General features: G+C 51.8%; 13 protein-coding genes across 13 annotated transcripts; 8 read left to right on the plus strand and 5 right to left on the minus strand.

Annotated features, from left to right (window-relative positions):
• Positions 1-26: 26 nt before the first annotated feature.
• LTS14_006537 (uncharacterized protein) lies at positions 27-1,235 on the plus strand (the record flags this gene model as incomplete). Its single annotated transcript, XM_064839233.1, has 2 exons — positions 27-101; positions 183-1,235. The coding sequence occupies 2 exons, from the start codon at positions 27-29 to the stop codon at positions 1,233-1,235; spliced, it is 1,128 nt and encodes a 375-aa protein (XP_064692975.1).
• A 269-nt stretch (positions 1,236-1,504) lies between these two features.
• APT1 (adenine phosphoribosyltransferase) lies at positions 1,505-2,518 on the minus strand (the record flags this gene model as incomplete). Its single annotated transcript, XM_064839234.1, has 2 exons — positions 1,505-2,222; positions 2,280-2,518. 2 exons carry the CDS (start codon positions 2,516-2,518, stop codon positions 1,505-1,507), a joined length of 957 nt encoding a protein of 318 aa, XP_064692976.1.
• A 1,467-nt stretch (positions 2,519-3,985) lies between these two features.
• On the minus strand, positions 3,986-5,639 carry LTS14_006539 (uncharacterized protein; the record flags this gene model as incomplete). Its single annotated transcript, XM_064839235.1, has 2 exons — positions 3,986-5,354; positions 5,632-5,639. The coding sequence occupies 2 exons, from the start codon at positions 5,637-5,639 to the stop codon at positions 3,986-3,988; spliced, it is 1,377 nt and encodes a 458-aa protein (XP_064692977.1).
• Positions 5,640-5,813: 174 nt separating this feature from the next.
• Positions 5,814-7,046, plus strand: LTS14_006540 (uncharacterized protein; the record flags this gene model as incomplete). Its single annotated transcript, XM_064839236.1, has 2 exons — positions 5,814-6,315; positions 6,337-7,046. 2 exons carry the CDS (start codon positions 5,814-5,816, stop codon positions 7,044-7,046), a joined length of 1,212 nt encoding a protein of 403 aa, XP_064692978.1.
• Positions 7,047-7,071: 25 nt separating this feature from the next.
• Positions 7,072-7,854, minus strand: LTS14_006541 (uncharacterized protein; the record flags this gene model as incomplete). The annotated part of the gene is made up of 4 exons (XM_064839237.1): positions 7,072-7,386; positions 7,443-7,596; positions 7,651-7,750; positions 7,809-7,854. The coding sequence occupies 4 exons, from the start codon at positions 7,852-7,854 to the stop codon at positions 7,072-7,074; spliced, it is 615 nt and encodes a 204-aa protein (XP_064692979.1).
• Positions 7,855-9,981: 2,127 nt separating this feature from the next.
• On the plus strand, positions 9,982-11,595 carry HOS2 (histone deacetylase; the record flags this gene model as incomplete). The annotated part of the gene is made up of 1 exon (XM_064839238.1): positions 9,982-11,595. One exon carries the CDS (start codon positions 9,982-9,984, stop codon positions 11,593-11,595), a length of 1,614 nt encoding a protein of 537 aa, XP_064692980.1.
• A 697-nt stretch (positions 11,596-12,292) lies between these two features.
• On the plus strand, positions 12,293-13,381 carry LTS14_006543 (uncharacterized protein; the record flags this gene model as incomplete). Its single annotated transcript, XM_064839239.1, has 1 exon — positions 12,293-13,381. One exon carries the CDS (start codon positions 12,293-12,295, stop codon positions 13,379-13,381), a length of 1,089 nt encoding a protein of 362 aa, XP_064692981.1.
• Positions 13,382-13,635: 254 nt separating this feature from the next.
• LTS14_006544 (uncharacterized protein) lies at positions 13,636-14,256 on the plus strand (the record flags this gene model as incomplete). The annotated part of the gene is made up of 1 exon (XM_064839240.1): positions 13,636-14,256. The coding sequence occupies one exon, from the start codon at positions 13,636-13,638 to the stop codon at positions 14,254-14,256; it is 621 nt and encodes a 206-aa protein (XP_064692982.1).
• Positions 14,257-14,796: 540 nt separating this feature from the next.
• Positions 14,797-16,478, plus strand: FRS2 (Phenylalanyl-tRNA synthetase, beta subunit, cytoplasmic; the record flags this gene model as incomplete). Its single annotated transcript, XM_064839241.1, has 2 exons — positions 14,797-15,566; positions 15,614-16,478. The coding sequence occupies 2 exons, from the start codon at positions 14,797-14,799 to the stop codon at positions 16,476-16,478; spliced, it is 1,635 nt and encodes a 544-aa protein (XP_064692983.1).
• A 594-nt stretch (positions 16,479-17,072) lies between these two features.
• On the plus strand, positions 17,073-18,174 carry LTS14_006546 (uncharacterized protein; the record flags this gene model as incomplete). The annotated part of the gene is made up of 2 exons (XM_064839242.1): positions 17,073-17,197; positions 17,424-18,174. 2 exons carry the CDS (start codon positions 17,073-17,075, stop codon positions 18,172-18,174), a joined length of 876 nt encoding a protein of 291 aa, XP_064692984.1.
• A 269-nt stretch (positions 18,175-18,443) lies between these two features.
• LTS14_006547 (uncharacterized protein) lies at positions 18,444-19,982 on the minus strand (the record flags this gene model as incomplete). Its single annotated transcript, XM_064839243.1, has 1 exon — positions 18,444-19,982. The coding sequence occupies one exon, from the start codon at positions 19,980-19,982 to the stop codon at positions 18,444-18,446; it is 1,539 nt and encodes a 512-aa protein (XP_064692985.1).
• Positions 19,983-20,899: 917 nt separating this feature from the next.
• Positions 20,900-21,229, minus strand: LTS14_006548 (uncharacterized protein; the record flags this gene model as incomplete). Its single annotated transcript, XM_064839244.1, has 1 exon — positions 20,900-21,229. One exon carries the CDS (start codon positions 21,227-21,229, stop codon positions 20,900-20,902), a length of 330 nt encoding a protein of 109 aa, XP_064692986.1.
• A 1,582-nt stretch (positions 21,230-22,811) lies between these two features.
• On the plus strand, positions 22,812-23,474 carry LTS14_006549 (uncharacterized protein; the record flags this gene model as incomplete). Its single annotated transcript, XM_064839245.1, has 2 exons — positions 22,812-23,138; positions 23,208-23,474. The coding sequence occupies 2 exons, from the start codon at positions 22,812-22,814 to the stop codon at positions 23,472-23,474; spliced, it is 594 nt and encodes a 197-aa protein (XP_064692987.1).
• Between the last annotated feature and the right edge of the window lie 1,221 nt (positions 23,475-24,695).

A 24,695-nucleotide genomic window follows, 5' to 3' on the forward strand; every position in this document is an offset into this window, starting at 1 on the left:
AGCAATTGACGCCAAAGATAATGGCAATGCGACACGACAGGGCTAGGAAACGAGCCGGATCTGTTCAACGTCAGCACCTTCCTAATGTCGATAAAGACAAGGTATGCTCCAATGGCTACGAAAGACATAAGACGGCGAGTAGGTACTAGTCCAAAAGCTTCCTCCCATCGTAAGTCGTCTAGACTTCCACTCTCTTCCATCCTCTTGTCACCATGCCCAACGGCCCCGTACCTCTCATCCAAACCATGTCTTCCACAACTTCCGATCCACCAGTGCCAGGCCAAGAACGACCCTATCCTGAGCCCACCGAGACCGGCAAAGCATCCTTCCACTACTCAGAAAATGGCCTCAAAGGCGAAACAGCATACAAAGTCTGGGGCCACCCTTCCAGCTCCCGCAAAACACCCTTGATCTGTGTCCACGGTGGTCCAGGGGCAACACATAACTACCTCCTCCCCATCTCCCTCATCCATCAAGATTATGGCATACCAGTAGTAATGTACGACCAAGTCGGCTGCGGTCTGAGCACCAGATTTCGAGACAAGAAGGGTGATACCAAGTTCTGGACGCCTCAACTCTTCATGTCGGAATTCGAGAACCTGTGCTCCCACCTCGGGATAACAAAATACTCCTTCCTCGGGCAATCTTGGGGAGGAATGCTAGGCGGCCAATTCGCCATCGAGCGCCAACCAAAGGGGATGCAGAAACTCATCATCTCTAACTCGCCCGCGGACATGATAACCTGGGTGGAGGTAGCCAATCGCCTGCGTGCCAAGCTGCCTAAAGATGTACAAGAGGCATTAACGCGGAACGAGAAGAATGGGACGACGGATAGTGACGAGTACCACAAAGCAGTCGAAGTCTTCTACCGTCGTCACGCCTGCCGAAATGATCCCTGGCCGAAAGAAGCTCTCGACACCTTCACAGCACTAGAGGAAGATCCCACCGTTTACGAAACCATGAATGGCCCGTCAGAATTCTTCGTCATTGGATCGTTGAAAACGTGGGATATCAGGAAAGATCTACACAAGATCACGGCGGAGACGGTGCCGGGAGGAATGCTGATAATGAATGGATATCATGATGAAGCGCAAGATGAGACGACGGCGGCGTTTTTCACCAACCCAACGTGCCGGGTCAAATGGGTGAGGTATGCGTTGAGTAGTCATATGCCTATGTTGGAGGAGACGGAGAAGTATGTGAAGGATTTGGGGACGTTCTTGACGTCGGAGTGATGTAGGGTGAGCTACACAGCAGAGCTATAGGTGGATGAAATGGTCGCGATCGTGTGTCGCAAGCAGCTTTTATCGTATCATCATTCGTGCAGCTGTTGAAATTGCTGTCCATGGGCTGCTTAGTCGAGATGCCAGTCCATATTATATCATGGCACTTCCTGTGCTTCCGCTGTATCATGCTGTACTCCTGTGTATTTACGCATGAGCCAGTTTCATCGAAACTTGGCCGTAGTTGCGGTGAATAATTAATTCCCAGCTGACAGCCGGGCTCAAGGCTTCTGCTCTGCCGCCGAACCACCAGCATCAGTGACTGGCTTGCTGGCTTCCTCCGCACTCTCTTTCGTCCGGCCAAGCGGTAGCTTATCGTCCACAGCACCTCCCTGGTTGAGCGCCTCTTCCTGCCCACTGAGCAGAGTATACACCGGCGCATCCAACTTATCACGACCCTTCAGGAAGTCGAGCTCCATTAGAAACACATATCCCAGTAGCTTTCCACCGAGCTGATGCACGAGAGAGCCTGCAGCCTGTGCCGAGCCTCCTGTCGCTATAATATCATCCACAATGACCACCTTCTGCCCCTCCTTGATAGCATCACCCTGCATCTCAAACACATCTTCGCCGTACTCCTTCTTGAAAGTCGCCTTGATCGTCTTGCCGGGTAGCTTTCCAGGTTTGCGCACGGGTACGAATCCAGCGCCTAGTCGAAGTGCCAGCGTAGGACCGAAGAGGAAGCCACGACTCTCTAGACCAATGACTATATCGACGTCACTGCTCTCGCCGAGCTTGGTGTTGAAGACGTCGGCGATTTTCAGTTCGAGCGCTTGTATTAGACTCGAATGTAGTGCGTGGTCGGCGAAGAGTGGCATGATGTCCTCAAACAAGATGCCTTTCTCGGGAAAATCGGGGAACTGTCGTAGACCATTTTTGAGAGTTGCGTTGAGGTTGGCGAGTTTGCGGTGGTTGCCTACTTCATTACCGGCGAGTTCGCTAGAGAATGTATTAGAATTGACGTTGTTGTATTCTGCATGATACAGCGCAACATACGAGGAACTGGCGGCAGAGGCGGTGGACTGTCCTCCTTGGGTGGCATCCTCAATCGAACCACCGGTCTTGCCGTGCGGTGGATGGAACTTCGGATGAGGTGCTGAAGTCGTCGGGTCGGGTTTGATCGCTGGTGGATGGGAAGCAGTAGACTCTCTATCCGTGCTCTGAGTACTGGGCCCAGTGTTCGCAGGATTGCCGTGAGGCGGATGGTCACCGAAAGAGATAGGAGTACCTGACATCGCGAAAGAAGGAGAAAAAGAAGATGAGTCTACGAGGTGAGATAGGGTCAGCACAGGGCAGGTTGGTGCGTTTGCTTGGGTGTGTGCAACGCACGCAAGCAACGGGTGCAGAAAATATCCCGGAGCAGTGGTGCAACAGCGCTCAGAGCTTCCGACACTGACCAATCGTTGGTGACTTCAGCCGGGAAATGTCCTCAGAGTAGTATGGTAATGAGCACGATTACTGCGATTACAGTGGGTGGTGCTGTAGTACCGTGGGATGTTGTAGTATGGGTGGGTAGGAATTTTTGGGTCCATGCAAACAAATGCAGGACATTCCGCTTGCCGCGAGTCGTTCAAACTTCGCTGTGGCACGCCCGGGGAGCTGCCGGTGTGTGTAGCAGGAATGACCACAACTTGTTCATCACTTGTTCTGCACGGGCGAAGGTTCAAGGGCGGTCAGACATGCAGTCACACGTGGCAGCCGCAACTCGAGACTTTTTCTGCTCGCTTCGCCCACTCTTATCTTATCGAATGAGTCGGCGGTTGTGAAGACTTGCTCGAACTGGTTACAGTCGGACAAGGCCGAGACTGTGATTGCGTGCTAGCTGGTAGTGTTCCAAAAGCATTCATCAACGAACCTGTAATCGTTGCACGTGTCGGCACTAGCAAATACTGTAACTTCATTGTTTCGTTGCCTCCTAAAAACGTCCTTCTCGAAGACATCTCTAGAACGCCACAATCAACTCTAATTTTATGTGGGGTAATCTCCCCTCGGCATCCCGACGCACACCTCATGCACAAATTACAGCACTAGCCATTCAACTGCAGCAACAGTCCTGCCAACAACCAGCATAAGACCCTCCGCTATACGCGCGAGCATCTGACTCACATCCCACCCGCCGTGACAAGCGTGGCATATGGGACGGCTCCAACATTCGTCCTAACGGCTCGGCGGCACGACAAACCACATCCCACGCTTTTCAGATGCTGACATGTGCCCTATGGACCAAGCAATCATGCATTCTGGGAGTCGACTCCTTCCATTGTGGTGGCTGCTGTCCAGCATAGCAAGTAGCAAACCGTTGGCTTCCTCTGTCTGCGACAATCCCTGAAAAACACGCGAGCGGGCCTCACTCCCCTGAGGTAGGTGCTACCGATGTCGATACCAGCTTTGGGGCACGCCATCGACTCATTTCATCAAAGCGACGATACCGATCTTGCTCTAGACGACATGCTAGTGCGCGAGTTTGGAGCCGATGTAGTCGCCTTCAGAGCTTTCCATTGCAAGTGGCCGTCGCCATCATACTTGCAAGAGTTGTGGCGAAGGACTTTGGTCGTCAGCTCGATGAGGTGGACTGGCTTCAACCTCCCCGGTATCGAGGCGATCACCTATTCGACAACGCGGAACTGTTAGGACCTGCTTAACTTGTCCCAGCATTGCACTGCTATTGCATTTACCGGCGGCCCACGCGCAAGATGACTTGATCAGATCGCACCTTTGGTCCGCAATTGCTCGACATCCTTTTCTGTATAGCCAATCTCCTGGAGAACATCACCGGTGTGCTCGCCAAGCGCTGGTGGCCTCTGCTGAATCTCAGCTTTGGTATCACTGAACTTGATCGCAGGTCCAATCGCCTTCCACTGGCCGCTCTTCAAAGCATCCCACTCCAAATCTCCCACCATATCGCGAGCTTCAGTTTGCGGGTGCTCGAAGGCTTTCTGAATACTATTCACTGGACCATGCGCCAAGCCGCTGCCATCCAGAAGCTTGAGCCACTCCTCTGAGGTCTTGGAAGCAAAGACTGTATCGAAGATCTCATCCATTAGTGGCCTATGTTCTACTCGCTGCGCATTCACCGCGAAACGTTCATCTCTTGGCAGATCTTCTCGGTCGATCAGTTGGCACAGCTTCAGGAATTGGCGGTCATTGTTCGCGGCTAGAGCGAGCCAGACACCGTCCCTACATCGCCAGGTGTTGTATGGCACGATACTCGGATGAGCAGCACCATATCGCTTTCCATCAACACCCATATTCAGCCAGTTGGCACCGATGTTGATCAGCAGACTAAGTTGTGTCTCGAACAACGAAGCAGAAATATACTGACCACGACCGGTCTTCTCTCGACCATACAGAGCAGCCATGATCGCTCCATGGGTATACAGTCCGGTGCTCATGTCGGTCATGCCAAGACCGGGCCGGACTGGCCCACCATCAGGGTGACCAGTGACATGCATGAGCCCACCTTCCGCTGCTGCAATGGCATCGTAGCCTGCTCGCTTTGCGTACGGACCACTTGCGCCATAGCCAGATATCGAGGCATAGATAAGCCTCGGGTTGACCTTCGACAAGGCCGCATATCCAATACCAAGCTTGTCAGCTCCACCCGGAATGAAGTTTTCAATTACGATGTCTGACTTCTCCGCAAGCTTCTTGACAATCGTCAGTGCTTCCGGTTGCTTCAAGTCCAGCGTCAAACTACGCTTGTTGCGATTCACGGAGGCGAAGTACATGCTCATGGGCCCTACATTTTCTTTCCAGATCGCTGCTTCGGCTTTGGTCTTCCAGGAGCGAGTCTCATCCCCTAGGCTAGGCTGCTCGATCTTGATCACGTCGGCGCCATAGTCTGCCAGGATTTGTGTACAAAATGGCGCGGCTAGAATGCGGCTGAAGTCCAACACACGAATCCCTTTCAGTGGGCCGTTGGACTCTGCGGGCGCTGAGTAGCATCGTTGCGAGGACACGGTAAACTTGACGCAGTCCTTTGTCGTCTGTCGTCGGAACAAAGTTGTCGATCTGTTGATGGCGAACGATGCAGCTATGATAGCCGGCGGCGGCTTTAGTCGAACCAACATCCTGGAATGAACAAAGCTGATGCTAGTCAGGAATCAGGCTTGAATTCAATGGCAAATGTGCTTTTATCGTCATCCTTTGTGACATTCATGTTCTTAGTAGCATATATGCCAGCCACGGTGAAGCGGGGTGATTCCGAAATCGCTCAGCTCCTTCCAGATCTGGAGTCCTAGACCTCGGTCTGCATATCCATTTTATCCACGAAGATATATGTTGATCAAACAATGGTCGATGTGAATGCTAGATTGAGGACGATGAGCTGACAGCCAACTATACTCACCGATTCATAGACCTACAAGACCACTCGATTGACTGAAACAGGACACTTTCTCGAGAGCTATTCCTCGAGACATGGCAATGGGAAGTATACTACGTCGCCTTCCACAATCTGGAAACCAGCTATGCGGGGCCCTGTCGTCGGCCACAAACACACCTTCACTAAGGGTATCGACTGTCGCCACCATGGGCAGATGGCATGTTCCTAGCACAACGCGAGCCTTCGTAGCGAAGGCCACTGAGTACCTACCAGCATACGCCGATTACACCGAATCTCAAGCCACCGTCCGTGAAGCCATTTCCAAGATCTGCTCTCGGTTTCCAGAGTCGTACTGGCTCGACATCGACAACAAGGCGAGATGGCCTAGCGAGTTCCAGGAGGCGGTTGCCAGAGACGGTTGGCTAGGTATCATGATGCCATCTCAGTACGGTGGTAGCGAGCTAGGGCTCGCAGATGCAACAGTGATGATGCAGACGATTGCCGAAAGTGGTGGGGGCTATACAGCAAGTAGCAGCGTGCACATGAACATCTTTGGCCTTGCTCCGGTCGTCAAGTACGGCAACGAAGAGCAACGGAATCGGTTTCTCGTACCTTTGATCGAGGGACGGGAGCGAGCTTGTTTCGCAGTTACTGAGCCGAACACTGGGCTCGATACACTCAAGCTACAGTCATTAGCCGTCAAGCAGGGTGAGTATTACTCACTCAAAGGCAGCAAGATCTGGACGTCCACCGCTCAAGTCGCCGAGAAGATCCTGATACTCGTTCGTACAACACCATTGGAAGAAGTCAAAAAGCCAAGCGAAGGGCTGACACTCTTCTACACCGACCTCGATCGTACCCAGGTCTCCGTGACGGAAATCAAGAAGATGGGCAGGGCAGCAGTAGACACAAATTCCCTGTACTTCGACGGCTGGAAAGTCCCAGTCGCAGACCGCATAGGCAGCGAGGGCGAAGGCTTCAAGATGATCATGCACGGCATGAACGCCGAACGAATCTTGCTTTCGGGAGAAGCGGTCGGAATAGGTTATGCGGCTCTCCGACACGCAAGCAACTACGCGCGCGAACGAATAGTATTCGGACGACCCATAGGGATGAATCAAGGTGTCGCGCATCCTTTGGCGAAAGCATGGTGTCAGCTCGAAAGCACACGCCTCATGATCATGCAAGCAGCGAAGATGTGGGACGACGGCTTCGCGACAGGCGAGTACGCGAACGCTGTGAAGTACCTCGCCGGCGAAAATGCGTTCACAGCGTGCGAAACGGCGGTGTGCAGTATGGGCGGGATGGGGTATGCCAAGGAGTACCATGTCGAGCGCTTCTTGCGGGAGGTCATTATCCCGAGGTTGGCACCGGTGAGCAGGGAGATGTGTCTGAATTATATTGCTGAGAAAGTGCTTGATCAACCACGATCGTACTAGTCGCATTCGAGACCAGAAGCCTCGCTTAAAGAGTAGCAGGTTGAGGCTCCCCAGGCTTAGCATTATACGCAATCCTCCCACTCGGCAAGAAGAAGAACGCAATGCCTCTGCCACCTCGGGCCCTAGGATAGTGATGCGTGCCAGGCGCCAGACTGGTCCAGCCAGCGCCGATCCAAGTGTCCTCGGGCAGACTTTCGAGCTGGAAATTGGGATCGATAGGAATAACGCAGTTGATCTCACCGTATGGATGTTTGTGATATTGGCCTGAGTACCGCTCCGGAGAATCGAAGTAGACGGCTGTGAGCGACATGTAGAGGTTATCTGCAGTCGGGTGCATGATCTGTATGTTTTGTCAGTGGCTATTGATGACGCCTGCCTGAACAGTGGAGGACGAACCTTGCCACGTCGATATTTTGGTCCATCAATCAAGTGGGTAGCGACCCAGCCCTCTTCGAAGCCTTGCTTGATGTACTTGCAAAAGTCCTCAAAGTATGGGTTGCCAGGACCATACTCAGCATTCAGACGCTTCTCGAGGTTCTTACCAGGAGTCCTGCGACAATGTAAGTACACCCATCCACGACAGAAGATCCCATACTGGACTTACAGATTCTGTACTTCGAGCAAGAACTCCAGAGATCTGTTGGCAAGCTTTTTCAGAGTCGGGTGGTTATCAAGGTCGATGCCTTCGGGCGAGCCATCGTGGCCTGTCACGTATTGATATCAGATTTAGGCAGGAGGGAACTTGCGTAACGTCAGACTCACAGGCGTTGCACTGAAAGCACTTGACCAAATCGTTTTCTGTAGTCATGTCTTTGATGATTCTCCCGGTGTATCGATGTGAGCTTTACAATGTGGAGCAGGTGATTGTTTATGTGCTGTATGGTTGTCAACCTCGGCGGGCCAGAAAGTCAAAGTCGATCGTCTGTCCATGGAAAGTTTTGGGTAAGCCCGACATCGCTGTACTTTTACCACATCTGGAAATATACCTGCGAGGTAGCCCATTTGCTTGAACAGTAGTAAGTCATTATCAACGGCAAATGACAATAAAGCGTCTCCTACATCAATGGCAATACCATAGAAACATCGTCATCTATTCTCGTCATCATACAGAGCATGACCTACGCCTTACTAATATTCAGCCTCCCTCTCTCCATCTTCCTACACTCCGGACACAACCACTCGCCCTTCGGCTCGCTCTTGACACCCACACACGGCCAATGGAACCATTGATACTGGCAATCATCGTTATCGCAGCCGACCATGTCTCCGAAGCTGACACGCTGACAGGTACAGTAGAGTTGCTGATCTTCTTCATCGTCTTCCATTTCTTCGTCCTCCTCAGCCGTTGTGGCATGGGCGTGTTTTGATGACCGCGAGACACGATCGGTGGCTCCATCTGCTTGGCTACGGAGAAGGGAAGATGGAGTCGGTGATGCGCTGTCAGATTCTGGATCCGAGGCCGAGGCATTTGTACTTGGTGTGGCGCGATCTCGCGTGAGTTGACGACGGCGATCGCCTTTTTTGTGAGTTGCCGTACGAACACGTTTGCGATTGCTTGCTGCTTGGTGCGGTGCTAGTCTCTTGGTCGGAGCAGGTGCGCCGGCTTTCTTCGTGCCTACTGTAGGTCGTGAGGGCTGTGCTGAACCGGCACGCGACGAATTGGTATTACCAGGGCCCGGTGTGCCTGCTTTTGGCGTACCAGGACCGAGAGATGACTGTCGTAAGTTGCTGGAGGCGGTAGGCAGTGAGCCGAGCGACGCATTCAGCCGTCGGCGCTTATTCGCGTCTGTACTACTGTCACGCTGGCCACGTGATGTGCTTGTGGTAGATGCAGCTTGGACAGTCCTGCTGGCGCCTGCCGTCTGTGCCATACGTAGCTGTGCTGCGTTTGCAATGTTCGGCGCACCACCTGTGGTGACGGCGTTACCACTGACTGGCTGTAAAGGTACCGCGCCACCCGTGACGGGCGTGCTCACGCCGGTGGCAGTACCACTAAGCAGACTCGGCCCACCCCAATCAGCTGGGAATTCCTCCCTGACACTCAGACTTCGAAGTCCAACGTCCAGTCGCTTGATCTGCCGCTCCAGTACTACCAGCGCCTTTTCGCTGAGGCCAAGCTTCTCAGCCTGCAGGATCTCGCATTTGTCATAGCAGTCGTTGATGGTCCTGGCGAAAGCGTCCTCCTTGGGGTTTGCGACATGGCCGCCATTTACTCGTACCCATTTTTGGATCTGTGTGTCGCGTTTGGCAATTTCCTCCTTGAAAGCTGCGATTTGAAGGTCTTTGGCCTGTAGCTCTTCCAGCAGATGTGTAATCTCGGCTGGTGTGTTTGCCACTGGGAACAATCAGCGTACGGCAGCGAAGAAGGGACTTCATGATTGGACTTACCATCGTGGAGGAAAGAGTCCAGAAGAGTGGCACAGTCGTCGGGTACAAAGGTCATGATCGTATGTGGCTTATCTCAGCTGGACGTGGAGGAGGTAAATGGCTTGATAGATCGCACCCCAATCCTCTTCCGGCGCGAAAAGACGGCAGTCTACTACGTTTTGAAGATTCCAGCGATGCAGCTTCGAATCTTGATGGAAAGTGATGGTTCTCACGCTTGGGTGATGGAAGTTACGGATTTGTGATGGACGGCCACGAAGCTCGGCGATAGATTCTATGCTGGTTCTGCGCCCTGCATATGTACCCCACAAGAACGGGTAATACCCGCCTGTGGCGCGCTGCCGCAACCCAATCCTTATATGCGTCCGAGATCCTCCATTGGAGTTCACGAATTTGATGAATAGGACTGCTACAACCCATCGCGGCGCATACTGAATACCTCAGCTGCTACTTCTGCATCACCATATTCTTGCAATCGATGCGACAGTATAGCCACCAACGACGGTGCTGAAGAAGAGAAGGTCTAGACCAACAGAATGAGTATGCGACAATGGCCTTGCATCAACCGCTTCAAGGGAATATCCGTGACGAGATAGTTCAACACTGGAGTCCAAACAACAGCGCGGACTTACCACCCCGATCACAAAGCCACACTCCCCACCATCAACACACCAACGGCAACCAAAACCCGACACCTCCGCTGTCAGAAGAAGACGAGAAGCTATGGCGGGACCAAGAGCTCAATGCCAGGATCATGCACAATGTAGAGGAATACGGCATAACTCGACCAAAAGGCCACAAGGTCTCCTTCCACTACAACAGCACAGTCGAAGACATGCACTTTGGCAAAACGCATCCCATGAAGCCCTGGCGTCTGACTCTCACCAAGCATCTCGTGCTCGGCTATGGCCTGCAATACGCCATGGACACGTACGAAGCGGTAGCAGCCGGTATCGACCAGGTCCGCACCTTTCACGATCCAGACTACGTCGAGTTCCTGTCCCAAGTCAGTCCTCAGACCTTCGACAAATTATGCCAAGTCCCACGCTTTCGGAACCACGTTCCCGCCAAGCACGAGGGCGATAGCGTCGATCTCGGACCCTTCAACCTGTCTACCAGCCCGGGAGCGGATTGTCCAGTCTTCGACGGCATGTCCAAGTACTTGTTTCTGTATACTGGAGCAACACTGGCGGCCACAAATCAGCTTACGACTAATCAGAGCGATATAGCCATAAACTGGTCTGGTGGATTGCATCACGCGCACAAATCCGAAGCGAGCGGTTTCTGCTATATCAACGACATCGTCTTATCAATAATAGACATGCTACGGATATATCCTCGCGTGCTATACATCGACATCGACGTCCACCACGGTGACGGCGTAGAGGAAGCTTTTCAGCGCCAGCCTCGCGTCATGACGCTCTCGTACCACCGCTACGGGCCCTACGATGACACAGGCCATAAGTTCTTTCCCGGAACTGGCGATCTCTCGGATGTAGGACTCAAGGGCACCGTAGGCGAGCATTTCGCCTTGAACGTACCCATCGGCAGCGGTATAGACGATAGACAGTACAGATATCTCTTTGAATCCGTAACAGGAAAAGCAATCGATGCTTTCAAACCTAGCGCGATTGTGCTGCAATGTGGAGCCGATAGCCTAGGAGGCGACAGATTGGGCCAATTCAACATCAACATAAAACAACATGGTGAATGCGTCAACTTCGTCAAGAAGACCGGACTGCCACTTCTGATCCTTGGTGGAGGAGGATATACGGCCCGCAATGTCGCCAGAGCATGGTGCCACGAGACCGCACTCGCCACAAACAACGGTGCCCACCTCTCCGACAAAATCCCTCTCGACCTCGTGCCCCGCCCTGAAGCCTTCATGGGCCGCGCACACGGAGATGGACAGCTATTCCCGAAATTCCAGAAGGATCACAGGAATGAGTGTGTGGAGAGTGATTTGGAGATGAAGGTGAAGAAGCTGGATGAGGAACTGAAGTATGTGAGGAATGCTCCTTGGGTGACGAGTAATCAGCTACCGAGACGCAGTGCGATGGAGGGGATCATGCAGGATGTGGATGAGGAGATGAAGCCGGGACGAGCGGAGAGGGATAGGCGGTGGCGGGAACGGAACCCGGCTGGGAGAGGGGAGCTGCGGTAGAGACTGAGCTGTTGGGGTGGGGAGGGGAAGGGGGCGCTGGTAGACTCTGAGACTCCGAGAGAAGGCTGGTAGGACTGGCATTGTTTCTAGCGAGGTGTCTGGCGTACTGAAGATGACAGCTTTGGTGATACCCGTGCCGCGAGAGGTCGCTAGATCTCCTTATAGCAGGAAAAGCGTAGGTGAATGTCGAAACGGCTTTAATGGTTATATCCTGACTTCTGGCAGGTGGACCGTGCGCAACGCTGACAGATCGTCGTCGCTGATAGGAGTGAATGAAGAATCCAACGCACCTCATACCCTTCGGCTCTTGCATATTCTGGTAAACGCGTTGTTTGATCGCTACAGACGCTACCAATATGCTATCTTCTTGACTGTTAACTCGTCCGCGGCGTTCCTCCCTCTTCCTCGTTGTTATCGATAGACGCATTTTAGACGGAGATACGAGTATTGTGTGGCTCTGGCTACGTCACCGTCGTCCCTTGCAGATGGGAAAAAATTAGTTGAGACGGCAGTATGTGTACTGACACTGTGGAGCCTTCTCATAGGGTGGTGGAGCGCAAGACGGCGATAACGGGCATTAGTGGGCGATGTCATAGACCTGCTGCAAAAGTACAAGTAGTGAAGCTTTGTCTCGTCTCACGCTTCAATCTCCAAATCCTCCTTGTACCATCAGACTTCGATCTCAAACATAGCAGAAATGGCAGCACAAGACTACAAATTCGAGGGCTGGCTCGGCAAGGGTCCTGAGTCCGCCGAGGGTAAAATGGAATGGGGTGCCTTTCCCAAGGTGAAGCCGTTTGACGAAGACAACGACGTGGATATCCAGATCACGCACTGCGGCATCTGCGGCTCAGACCTCCACACCCTCCGATCTGGCTGGGGTCCCACACCCTACCCATGCTGCGTCGGCCACGAGATCGTTGGCAAAGCTGTCCGTGTAGGAAAGAAGGTGGAGAAGGGAATCAAGGTCGGGGATCGTGTCGGTGTTGGAGCCCAGAACTCGAGCTGCTTGAAGCCGGATTGTGAGGAGTGCCAGGCGGGACTAGAGAACCATTGCACGCGTGCTGTCAACACTTTCGCCGATCAGTACCCGGATGGCTCGTACTCCTATGGCGGCTATGCAGACTATCATCGCTGCCCCTCGCACTTTGTCATGAAGATCCCCGAGGCCATTCCTAGTGAAGCGGCCGCTCCTCTTCTGTGTGGCGGTATCACACTCTACAGCCCTCTGAAGAACAACGGCTGCGGTCCAGGCAAGAAGGTCGGTATTATCGGAGTAGGAGGTCTTGGCCACTTTGGCGTGATGTTCGCCAAGGCCCTCGGGGCCGACAAGGTTGTTGGAATCTCCCGTCGCCACGACAAGAAGGACGATGTGCTCAAGATGGGCGCAGACGAGTACATAGCCACCGAGGACGACAAAGACTGGGCTACACACCACGCCCGATCCCTCGACCTGATCATCTGCACGGTCTCTAGCCCCAAGATGCCATTGATGGACTACCTTCAGCTCCTGCGTGTGAAGGGCACGTTCATCCAGGTCGGTGCTCCAGAGGACAAGCTGCCCGATATGACAGCCTTCGCTTTCATCGCCAAGGGCGTCAAGTTCGGTGGATCGATGATCGGGCCACCATGGCAGATTGAGGAGATGTTGAACTTTGTTGCAGAGAAAAACATCAAGCCTTGGATCCAGACGTATGATATGAAGGATGCGAATAAGGCGATTCTGGATATGGAGGCTGGAAAGGCGAGGTATCGGATCTCGTTGGTCAACAAGAAGCACCTCTGAGTGTTTTGTGTGTAAGTTCTTGGAAGGTGTATGCGCACTAAATAGAATGGATAGATCATATACATTCACGAATTGAAGGACATATAGATACTGCTTGTAGCCGACCTTCACTCTCCCCGCTACGAATGCATTCACAGCGGCGTGTCAGTGTCACCTTGACCAAGCCTGCTAAATACATCATCCCAACCAGCGCTTTTACCTTGCATCGACTTGGTAGCACTTCTGCATTCTCGCCACTTAGACACCAACACAACATGGACGCCTCACCATTCGCCAAGCTCTCACCCGAGCTGAGAAACATCATCTACGAGCTCTGTTGTCACCACGGCGAAATCAGGATCGACAAGGAGAGGGCCAACCCGCAAGCAGCAATGACTCGAGTCTGCCAACAGATCCGCAAGGAGAGCCTACTTCTGAGCTATAGCATCCCACAAGCTTACATCATACGCGTGCCCGTGACCGAGGACATCAACGCGCCCTGCTTTGAAAGCAGCTGGTTTCGGGTCCGCGACAAGCAATGTTTCGAGCAGATCAGCAGCGTGAAAATCCAGTGTCCGGAAACGGCGTTTCTACCCAGGTACCGCGACGCCTGGTATAGATTCTACCAGGGCCTGCTCGACGCTGGACTTGCGTTCGACCGGATCGTGATCGACAGTGACACCGCAGAGACTGCGTCCGTTCGTAAATATATTCAGAACGGGACGAGGCGGCCGGCAATGGGTCCGTATGTTACGGCCATGCTTGCGACTCGGGATGGATTGCGGGACCTCTTGCTCAGGGACATCGAGGATGTCTTTGCTGCAAGAACGGAAAGCGAGGGAGCAATAGCAGCGATACTGAATGAGAGAGCGCTGGGGAACGGAGTCGTCATGTAAGAATAGGCAAGGAAATAGATGACGAGGAGATACTGGCTTGGGTTCCAAGGTGGAGTTGGTTCGTGACGAGCCTTCTGGGTATCATTGACACAAGGAAGGTAGCGTTATTGTATCTCGTGCTTGCGGTGGATTAGGCGGAAGAGATCACAGCTAGACGGTATCGCGGCGCCGTGTGGTGGCAAGTTGATTGTCTTTCTAAGAAAGGATGCAATGGGATAGTCAGTAGTACTTCTCTGAAGCGTCTTATCATGGCTACCTCCATCACACTTAGTATAGTGCATCTCCCGGGCATCTTCTTTAAGATTGGGTGACGACTTCTTGTATACATTATTTGGCCTCTTCTCAGCCATTATGAACGAGGGTGGAATGAGAGGAGGATGTTTCACGGATGATTCTGATACGGGGACGGAAGCGTTCCGCCTATGAGATGCACAGTATGACTCCAGAAAGTTGACATGGAGACCAGATTTATGAGTGGGAAGCATTGTAAAGCAGAATATCACACGATCCTCCCAAGCCTTTCCACAAACACTCATCGCCATGCCTGGGACACGGGGTCCGGTGCCCGTGCCCTTGTATACCAATGGCGGCCAACGCGACCTCACCGAAGAAATCCTCGAAGCTGTGGACCAACAAGCGGAAGTAGCGACCAGTGAAAAGTTCCCGCAAACATCACAAGCCGAGATTAAGGCAGCGTTGGATCGGTTAGCGAGCAGGTCCATGGTCGAATATGACACGAAAGATCGGGAAGAAGTCGCTCTCACAAAGGAAGGCCAAGAGATCGTCAATGAGGGCAGTCATGAGTTTAAAGTGTGGGACGCTGTACGGCAAGCTGGGAGATTATCACTGAAGGATCCATCATTAGCAAGTGCGAATGCCAAGATTGGCCAGGGCAATGCCTTCAAGCTAAAGTGGGTGAAGAAGGATGGGGATGCGCTGGTGTCATTGACGGAGAGTGTTCAAGATGCTACACGTGAGCAGCTTCGGTATGCAGAAGAGAACCGGACGTTCAAGGACCCCAAGGCACAGAAAGACTTTGTGAAGCGGAAACTCGTCATGCCGCAGAAAGTTATATCGTATGTGGCGCGGAAAGGACAGAAGTGGGCGCTGGAGATGCCTGTCGAGGTCACAGATCTGACGGCGGAGATGATTGCGGATGGCAGTTGGAAGACTGCGAATTGGAAACCATACAATTACAAGGCAGAAGGTGCACAATTATCTGGTGGCGCTTTCCATCCTCTAATGAAGGTGCGGCAAGAGTTCCGTGAGATCTTCTTCAATATGGGTTTCACAGAGATGCCGACGCAGCGGTCAGTAGTGCATCCAAGTATGTTAACTAGATACTGATACGTCACAGCTTCGTCGACACCGGCTTCTGGAACTTTGACACTCTCTTCGTCCCACAACAACACCCCGCGCGAGATCTCCAAGATACCTTCTACGTCTCAGATCCCGCCGAAGCAGGCCCACCAGGCCCAGACCCGGCCACCGACATAGCCCTCGCCCAAATGGACGACCAAGACGAACAAGACGAAAGTGACCTCCCTCCCGCCGACGCCACCACCCGCGCGAAAGACATCACCTCCAAGCTAGACTACCAACGATACTTCGACAACGTCCGCTCCGTCCACCAAGACGGCGCCTTCGGCTCAATAGGCTACCGGTACCCCTACAACGAAGCCGAAACCCGCCGCCTCGTCCTCCGCACCCACACCACCGCCGTCTCAGCCTACGTCCTGCACCGCTTAGCCGCCAATCCCCGTCCCTGCCGCTACTTCTCCATCGACCGCGTCTTCCGCAACGAAACAGTCGACGCCACCCATCTCGCCGAATTCCACCAGATCGAAGGCGTCATCGCCGACTTCGGCCTCACGCTCGGCGGCCTCCAAGCCTTCCTCAAACGCTTCTTCCGCAAAATCGGCGTCCCAGACCTCAAGTTCAAACCCGCATATAACCCATACACAGAACCGAGCATGGAAGTCTACGCCTGGCACGCCGGGCTGAACAAACTCGTGGAAATTGGAAACTCCGGGATGTTCCGGCCGGAAATGCTGCAGGCGATGGGACTGCCGGAGGATCTGAGATGTTATGGGTTCGGGTTGTCGTTGGAGCGGCCGACGATGATCAAGTATAAGATCTCGAACATTAGGGAGTTGTTGGGGCATAAGGTCGATTTGGGGTTTATTGAGAGGACGCCGGCGGTGAGGTTGGATAGGGAGTAGAGTTGTTTTGTGTCGGTCTTTGCTAGAGGTGGGAGGTGGCGGCGACGAGCATGGTTTGGGAATGAAGTATGAAGATATATATGAGCTCAGCATGGATAAGACTCGCTTTGAGCTGCGAAAGCACATGCCCGTTGGATGTCAGGTCCTACTTATCTCGCATCACGTACCTCAAGATTCCGCCCTTTGCTGAATAATATGAGCCTCGCTGAGTCCGTAGTAGAGGAACACGTCTCGCACTGGAGTTTTCTATAGAGAGACTGACTTACATTGCTTCTTACTTGGAAAGCCGGCTGCAAGCTATAGCGCATGATCGCCATCTATCGTTCAACGTCTTCTGTATCGGCAGAATCCATTCCTCTTTATTGAATCGACAATCGCGATTCAACGCCATGACCAGAAATCGGATCCAGCACCTCAAGAACATCGAACTCCGTGGCACTCACACGACAAAGCTAATGTCCCACCACCAGGAGGCGACGGCGTGCTGCATCGAGCTGATGTCATCGGAAAGACCCTAGATGGCCTGCCTTCATAAGAGGATTGCCGTTGAGGACATCCAGGATCAGTATCATCGCACCTGATCGTGCTCCCGCGATGCTGGAAGTGCCTCCGACCATGGGTGGCTGCGATCGGACAAGTATCTTGCCGCTTGAGAAAGCTGCGGAGGTGATGCAAAGTTTTGCGGAGAAGGCTTGGGAGAAGAGGTTGTTGAGGCGGAGGTATGCTTGTGCGGAGGAGGACCGGAAAGGCGCTGAGCAAGTGAATGTAAGATGAGCTTGCGCTGGGCTGTGTTGAACTGTAGGACATTAACCTTGCCGCTGCTTGCTACTCGTGAATGCTGAAAGCCGACCTCCAGGCATGAAGTAAACTTCCAGTCGATCACTAAGTAGAAGGTGTGAAAGTGTGTAGCCGTGACTAACGATCACTTGGACAAAAACCTGCAAGCACAGTCAAATCTGAACACTCTTCCCAAGGCTCGTTCCTTCCAACAATCCAACCAGCACTTGTCGAACTTGCCGCCAGCTCACGTCTACCACATCCTTTGCACGAGACCATGGAACGCTCCCTCCTCGACAAACTTCCTCTAGAGCTTCGCAACACAGTTTTCGGGTTTGCAATGTTCTCAGAAGACGGACTACCTCTCCTTTCGCCCGAGCCAGCACTCACACAAACATGTCGTCAAATCCGGATCGACACTTTGCAGCTCTATTACACAATAAACACCTTCTTCATCCTCATGCCAAACGTGAAGAGCAAAGCTGGTGGACCGATGGGTATGCTCAACGGCTGGACGTCGGACGACGAGCTTGTGCCTGCTGCAGAATCGCTAATGCAGTCTATACCCGAGCATCGGTTTCGCAAGCTGAACAATCGCGAGCTGCGAGCTGACCTAGAAATCGTCTTCGTCGGCACGCATTGGCTGCCCACGATTGCGGAGATCCCGGTCGTAGAGTGGCTTGAGATTCGTCGACCACTTGCAAAGGCGGGTTTCGATCTCCGGAGATCCATGATTAGGCTTTGGAGACCTAAAAGGCGCAACTTCTTCTCTGTGGTCGTGGCACCAAAGTGGCTGGGTGGAGATGGCGATGTAGACAATCTGATGGCAACGGGTGAGATTGTGGAGATGGCTAGGCGAGCGGTGGAGATGACGTGGGCTGTTCTGGTGTCAAAGCAAGAGTCGAATAAGGATGTGTGAGAGGTGATGGCCATGTGACGATACAGTTCATGTGACGGAGGGTTGGCTGGTTAGCCGTACCCTGAGGAAAGACTCGTCGTTCTTGTGTCGAAACTGGAAGTCTGGTCTACTAGACGTGAGCTGTTAATCTGTGGCTTGCCTGGCTCCACTCGCTGTCTTGTAGGCTTGGGTGTGTGAAGTCTATACCGGACGATACCAGCAAGTAGCGGAATATCGTTCACGAGTACATACGTCTTCAGTGTGCCGTAGAGTTCACAACAATCCTTCCTTCAAGCTTTCTTCATCTTCTCCAACACCCTTCCATCCTCCCTCCTCTCCAGAATCCAACAAACAGCCCCGACCAACCCCAACCCAACTTCAACCAAAACGAAGATATGTACACCCCACCAAATATGCTGCACCCCAAACATACAGGAAGCATACTCAAACCTCCACTGCGCAGCATCCTCATCAAACCAAGCACTCAACAACCCAGCATTACCACCATACTCGCCCATCATACTCCTAACCGTAATCTCCCGAATCCCCTGAATCCAGTCCTCGGTGCGATCCTTTGCAACATCCCTCCATCTCGCCGCTCGAAACTCAAGGTGACCAACGTAAACATCCTCTCCCGGCGGGTTATGATCATGATACAGATAATGATAAGTATCACACCCCTCATGATCATGCCCATTCAACACAATAGCGCCGGCGTGTCCCGATCGAGTAAGATTACTCACCATCTCCAAACTAATCGCCTCACTCAGATGATTCTGCTCTCGGATCCCACCGCCTTGATCGGCTGGGAAGTAGGAGAAGTAGGGTGGGTCGACGCAGATACCGGCTTTTTTATGCAGTGGGATATGCGTGAGGACGATATGGCCCGTCGCTTCATTCGCACCGCTGTCTGTACGTAGTTTGTTAGAGAGCTGATTCCAGAAAGCCAAGCTCTGCTGTCTCAGATTGTCGTCCCAGGCAGGTGAGTCAAGGTTCATGGAATTGAGGACGGTGATCTGTAGTTCCGGAACCGCTGCCTCCTGGAAGATTGATCCGATGGGATTCCAGCGGCTCTGCTGAAATCTAGGGATACTTGCATTGAGGCGGAACTTTGTCTGCCAGTTCACGCTGCCGAAGTGCTTCTCGAATCGCTCGATGCGCTGTGGATTGATGTCGCCCGCGTAACCGATATCATGATTCCCAGCTACGGCGATGATTCTATGCTTCCAGGCCTTGTTCCAACTCAGCACTTCTGCTTCTCGGCTTGATTCTGTCACATCCCTCCCTATCTTATGACCACCTCTGAAGACAGTGTTCCAAAACCGATCGCTGCGCTTCTCGAACTCAGCATCGTCAATCCACTGGCTGCCAAGAAGATCTCCGAGCACAACGGTATGTGTAGGATCCGTCCACCACATCATCGTCCGGTAGACATGAGCCAAGTATAAATCGTTGCCCCATAGATCCAATCGCTTCCTATACCCGGCCAGCAATCGGGGCACATCCTCAGCCACTAATCCAATGACAGCCCTCTGCATCCCATCCTCTCTCCATCTGCCCAGTCCAGGGAATAGCGGCGCATCGGGGTCAGGCAGCGAACTATCCCCCTCCAATTGCGGATCCGCCAAAGTCAGAAGCCGAATCGGTGCTATCTCTACCTCAACAGCAGGTCTCGGCGTGTCACCGAAGTAGCATGCCGCCTCGCCAGGACTGGCTACGGGAAAGCTGCAGCCTTGTAGTGCTGGATAGAGATATACATAAGCTGGGAGGATCAAGGCCGGTGGGATGAGGAAGCGGAAGGCGGATAGGAAGATGTCGGAGGGGCGCATTGGTCCATCATGTATGTCTCGTGAGAGAATACGATATACAGTAGCAGTAAGAACAGTAGATCTAGTGCAAAGGTAGAAGGGAGTAGAAGTAATATTCCGACATCTCTAAAACCTCTTAAGATTAATCGAGACAAGGACGAGGGCCTAAGCGTACTAGTAGCTAAAGAGCAATTTTTAGCTCCTCGGGTTTTATCTTATCTTAGGAGCTATAGTATCTAATACTAGATAGAGATACTAGATAGATAGTAGATAGATAGTAGATAGTAGATCTATAAATAGCTATTATAGATATCTCCTATTATCTATATATAGAGTTTTAGTATAGTAATATAGGGGCATCTCTACGTTTTCTCAAGCGTCGGACCCGACTGACACGACCATGGTAACCATGTACCAATGTATGTTCACTCGTGTGCACGATCCGGTCACACTCGCAGAATGTGTGCAGATTGGAGGCGGTGATATTTGTTACGGAACCTCGCAGCGGCAGGAAGTTCTGGTTGCAACGAATAACTCCCCAGATGGCAAATCTGGTTTGGCCGACCCACCATCCGCATGAGTGAACGCAAGCCACCGCGACTCTAGGAACGCAGGCGCCCTCGACTTCGCCTGGGCCGGTGGTGTGGATGGGTGTGACACGTCTAGCTTGATTAGAGAGTCGCTCGGTTGGAGCCAGCTGATCGTGTATAGACGTTGCTTGGCTCTGGTTGACTTGCCAGCACCACTGCATGCTTCGCGCGATTGCCTGTACTGGTTAACAATCATCCTGGGCTCTTCTTGACTTTACAGATCATGCTTACTATCAACATTATTTTGGGAGTGTTAGCACACTTAGCTATCCTAACACACGCCACGGATCCTAAATGTACGCAAGGACTCCAGGCACTGCTAGAACCGCTCCAGAACTATCCGCAAGCTCAGAGCTTCTGCTCGTCCAAGTTATACCACAAACGGAATGCGCCAGCTTCCACGACATCCAAGTCAAGCTCGACGATCAAAACGACCACGAAGGCTACCACCACAAGCACAGCCACCAAGTCGAGCACGAAGTCTAGCAGCACCACTTCAAGCACGAAGTCTCTGGATGCAAAGGCGTCTTTGCTCTCGGTCCTCATCTCAGACGCTGGAGCGATCGTGAGTACTTTCTGTTCCTGTCTTGAGGCACCGACAAGTACGACCTTGTCGACAACGATTGTGACGAGGTCCACTACTTCTTCACTGAGTTCGGCCCCGTCGCCACCGACCATGACGACCGTAGCAAGCTCAACGACTCCTTCGCCAAGCTCAACTATCAAAACCACAACTACAACAACCACTTCCGCAGCACCCCTCGCCACCCTGACCTTTACAACCTACACCTCCAATGACTGCACCGGCCAGTTTACCGGCAACGTTATAGCGACGCAGGGCATGTGTATACCTATACCTGATGGGACCTATTCTGCCTTCTTAGATACGTTACAGAACCCCGATCCAGCGTATTGCTATGCCGCCGATTTCTGGGAGGGGCCGGGTTGTACGAGCTTCACTGCCGCACAGGAAGATGACCAGAGTCATGGTGGATGCCTAGGTGGTCTCTACTATCCAGCTTCTTATTTCTCGCTGGATACTTATACGGGTTGTTGATTTTGTGCGTCCGCCGGGTTATGGGGCCTTTGGTAGGTGGGAACTGGAGATTCATGGGGGTGGCACCTGCTAGAATGATTGACCTTTGGAGACGGGTATGCAGATAGTGTACTTATTTAGAGCACTCAATCGAGCACCTTGGACCAAGCGATGGAGGTACAGTCCGAATGACAAAACCTCTGCAGCTCCTATACTCCGTACTTCACCTTGAACTCAAGTGATTGCCTGAGCATCACAATTTACTCCCGCCTCAGAGTATTGCCTCGACTTGCTCTGGCCTCGAACTGAATGTGCTTGCTTACTTAATGGCGAGAGCGCAGTACGAGATTGCGACGCCACAGACTTGCGTAGACCATGTGTGCCGTTTATCCTTAGTCTGGTAGGCTGAAGAGGACGAGATTGTGGCTGCATATCAGCTAAGGACTTGAGTCCCGAGCTGGTTGTTCAAGCTTTCGAAGCTTATATCATGAAGCTTGTAAGGCTTGTAGGCGAGCAATGCATGAGCTGGTTCGCCGACTCTGCGCTGCATTAGTCCCGCGCCACGGACGGACCACGCGAGGAGATGCCGAGATGGCTGGCTGAGGTGACTTCGACCACATCACCTAATTCACCCTCACGGGTTGTACGGTCAACTTTCCAGTCCCTGACTCGTGCAGCAGTCCGTACCACCCGTTGATGTGATCGAATAATTACGCCTATGGAACATTGTTGAGCTCGATATGCAGTGCATGAAGAGACGCTTGATGGCCGTGTACTTTACTTGAACTTGCTTCCTCACGCCAGTTTCTTCTAGTGGTCTTGCGACTGCCGTGGGCCGAAGCCACTATACTTTCTACATTGGCAGACACGAACACGAACACCCCGGCCCAGCTTCTTGAGAATCTTAAGAACAGCTGGAACGACACACACGCACAGACAATCATTAGGCTGTCCCAATTACATACGAGTTGACCGTCCATGAGACGTTCGCTATGGGGCGCAGGTACATTGCACCACCACGTGTGCCGCTTGGTCGGACTTCATTACCTCTGATTCCGAAGAGGTCCTAGATTACTTCTACTGACCGATGACTTCGCGTGCACGCCTTTCAAGTCGGAGGCTGGCATCGAGCATCTGAATAACGGGGTCCTGGCGTGGCCATCCGACGTTAACAGACTGAAGACATTCAACGATTCTGAGGCTTGGCAAAGAGGGTTTGACGTTATGGCATATTCAGTGGGTGTGCGATACGTCGAGCCGACTTTGGATACGACCATGTACGAGACCTCTGAATGGGAAGACTTTGGCCGGTGGTCCGTCGACAACAGCCGTTGGTCTACAGACCCGGGCATCACGAATCATAATGCTAGCTTCATGCGAAGTATGCCACAGCAGACCCAAACGCTGGATAGCAACGAGAACTCCATCTCGGTCAGTATCGGTGCTAATGCCGGGTTCGCTGACAAAGCTCTGACAGCGGGAATATCTGGAAGTATTATCACCGAGTCATCGCACTCCTCGTCGGTGCCAAGCGTGGAGCTACGGAGTACTGTCATTAACCGTGATAGTGAAGCCTATCCGGACCAATTACTCACCCACACTAGCTGAATCCCGCTCCAGATCCAAGATAATATTGAAGCAGTCCACGACGAGAAGATCTTCAAGCTAAACACGCGCAAGGCGAGACAGCATACCATCCAGATGACGGTCCAAGAGCTCGTCTCGGTTAAAGATGACAGGAAGGTTTCCCGCAACGCTGGCAACGCGGACCGCGTGTTCCGCAACTTTGAGCTACAGGTGTGGCCTCATGACTTTGCGTTCAAGGATATGGACGCGAAGATGTGTCGATTTCGAATGGATGGCGATCAGAGATACGGATGGAGATAGACGATCGGGGCTACATATTCCTGCTCCAGCACTACCGACAAATGTTGAAGCAGTGATCGGTTAGGTTGAGGTGATCCAATCCGCCGTATGATGTGTCTGGTCCTTGAAGGCGGGGCGGACGCGGTAGCGGCGGAGGCAGGTGTAGCCGTCTGTGTATCGGTGGAAGTATAGTCGTGCTCCGAATGAGTGCTGGAGGGCGACGAGGTTGTGCTTTTGCCAGTGCTGGGCTGTTTTGATGAAAGATCATTTTTTGGCAATGGGACATTGCTACGGGTCGATAAGGTTATGGAGGTGGTGGTTGGCTTATGTGAGCTGATGTTAATGAGACGCGATGTCGGAGCTCCTGTGGCAGCCTTACGAGTATTTCGCGTGGCCCGCCTGGGCTTGATGTCGCCATGGTTGTGCGATACGAGGCTGATGCTTGCAGAGCGAAGAAGAGGTAAAAGTCGAGAATCTAAGAGTGTAAGTAGTGACGTTGGACAGGGGTGCAACGCAGCGAAGCTCAGACCAAGTTGCTCGTAAATACGGGATAGCTTGCAGCTCGAAGTCCCTAGTTCTATATAATATATAATATAGCGTCCTCTAAACTTACCTATATACTTATAATAAGTATAAGCGCTATTCTAATAATCTCTAAGAATCTTTAAGAAGCTAAAGTACTACTATAAGTATACTATAAATATAGATTTAGTATAGGAAGATCTTTACTTATTTCTATAATATAGCTAGCTATAGTATTATACTTATAAAGACTATTATTTACTCTCTTTTTAAGTATAGATTAATTACTATAGATCTTATAGATAAGACTATTCTATACTATAGAAGTAATATACTAGAAACTAGTTAAGTTTATAGTAGTTAGATTATAGAATCTAAATAAGTTAGCAAAATATATATAATAAATATACTATAATTACTTACTATTAAGTATAAGTAATAGTTTTTAAAATACTTATAATTTATTATAATAATAATAATAGCTCTATTAAGATAATTAGTATTATACTTATTAATTAGCAAGTATAAAGTATATAAGATTATAGGAATAATTATAATAATATTAATAGACTAGATATAGTAAAGTAGAGATTCTAGCTATATAAGTAAACTATCTATATTACTTATCTATTTATATATAAGACCTTAGGTACTAAAATCGCTAAGCTACTAGTATGCTTAGGCTGCCGTTATAAGCGTGTCTCTACTATCTTCAATTTC

This window comes from Recurvomyces mirabilis, assembly GCF_035927965.1.
Source record: "Recurvomyces mirabilis strain CCFEE 5264 chromosome Unknown scaffold_17, whole genome shotgun sequence".
Classification (NCBI taxonomy): Eukaryota; Fungi; Ascomycota; class Dothideomycetes; order Mycosphaerellales; family Teratosphaeriaceae; genus Recurvomyces; species Recurvomyces mirabilis.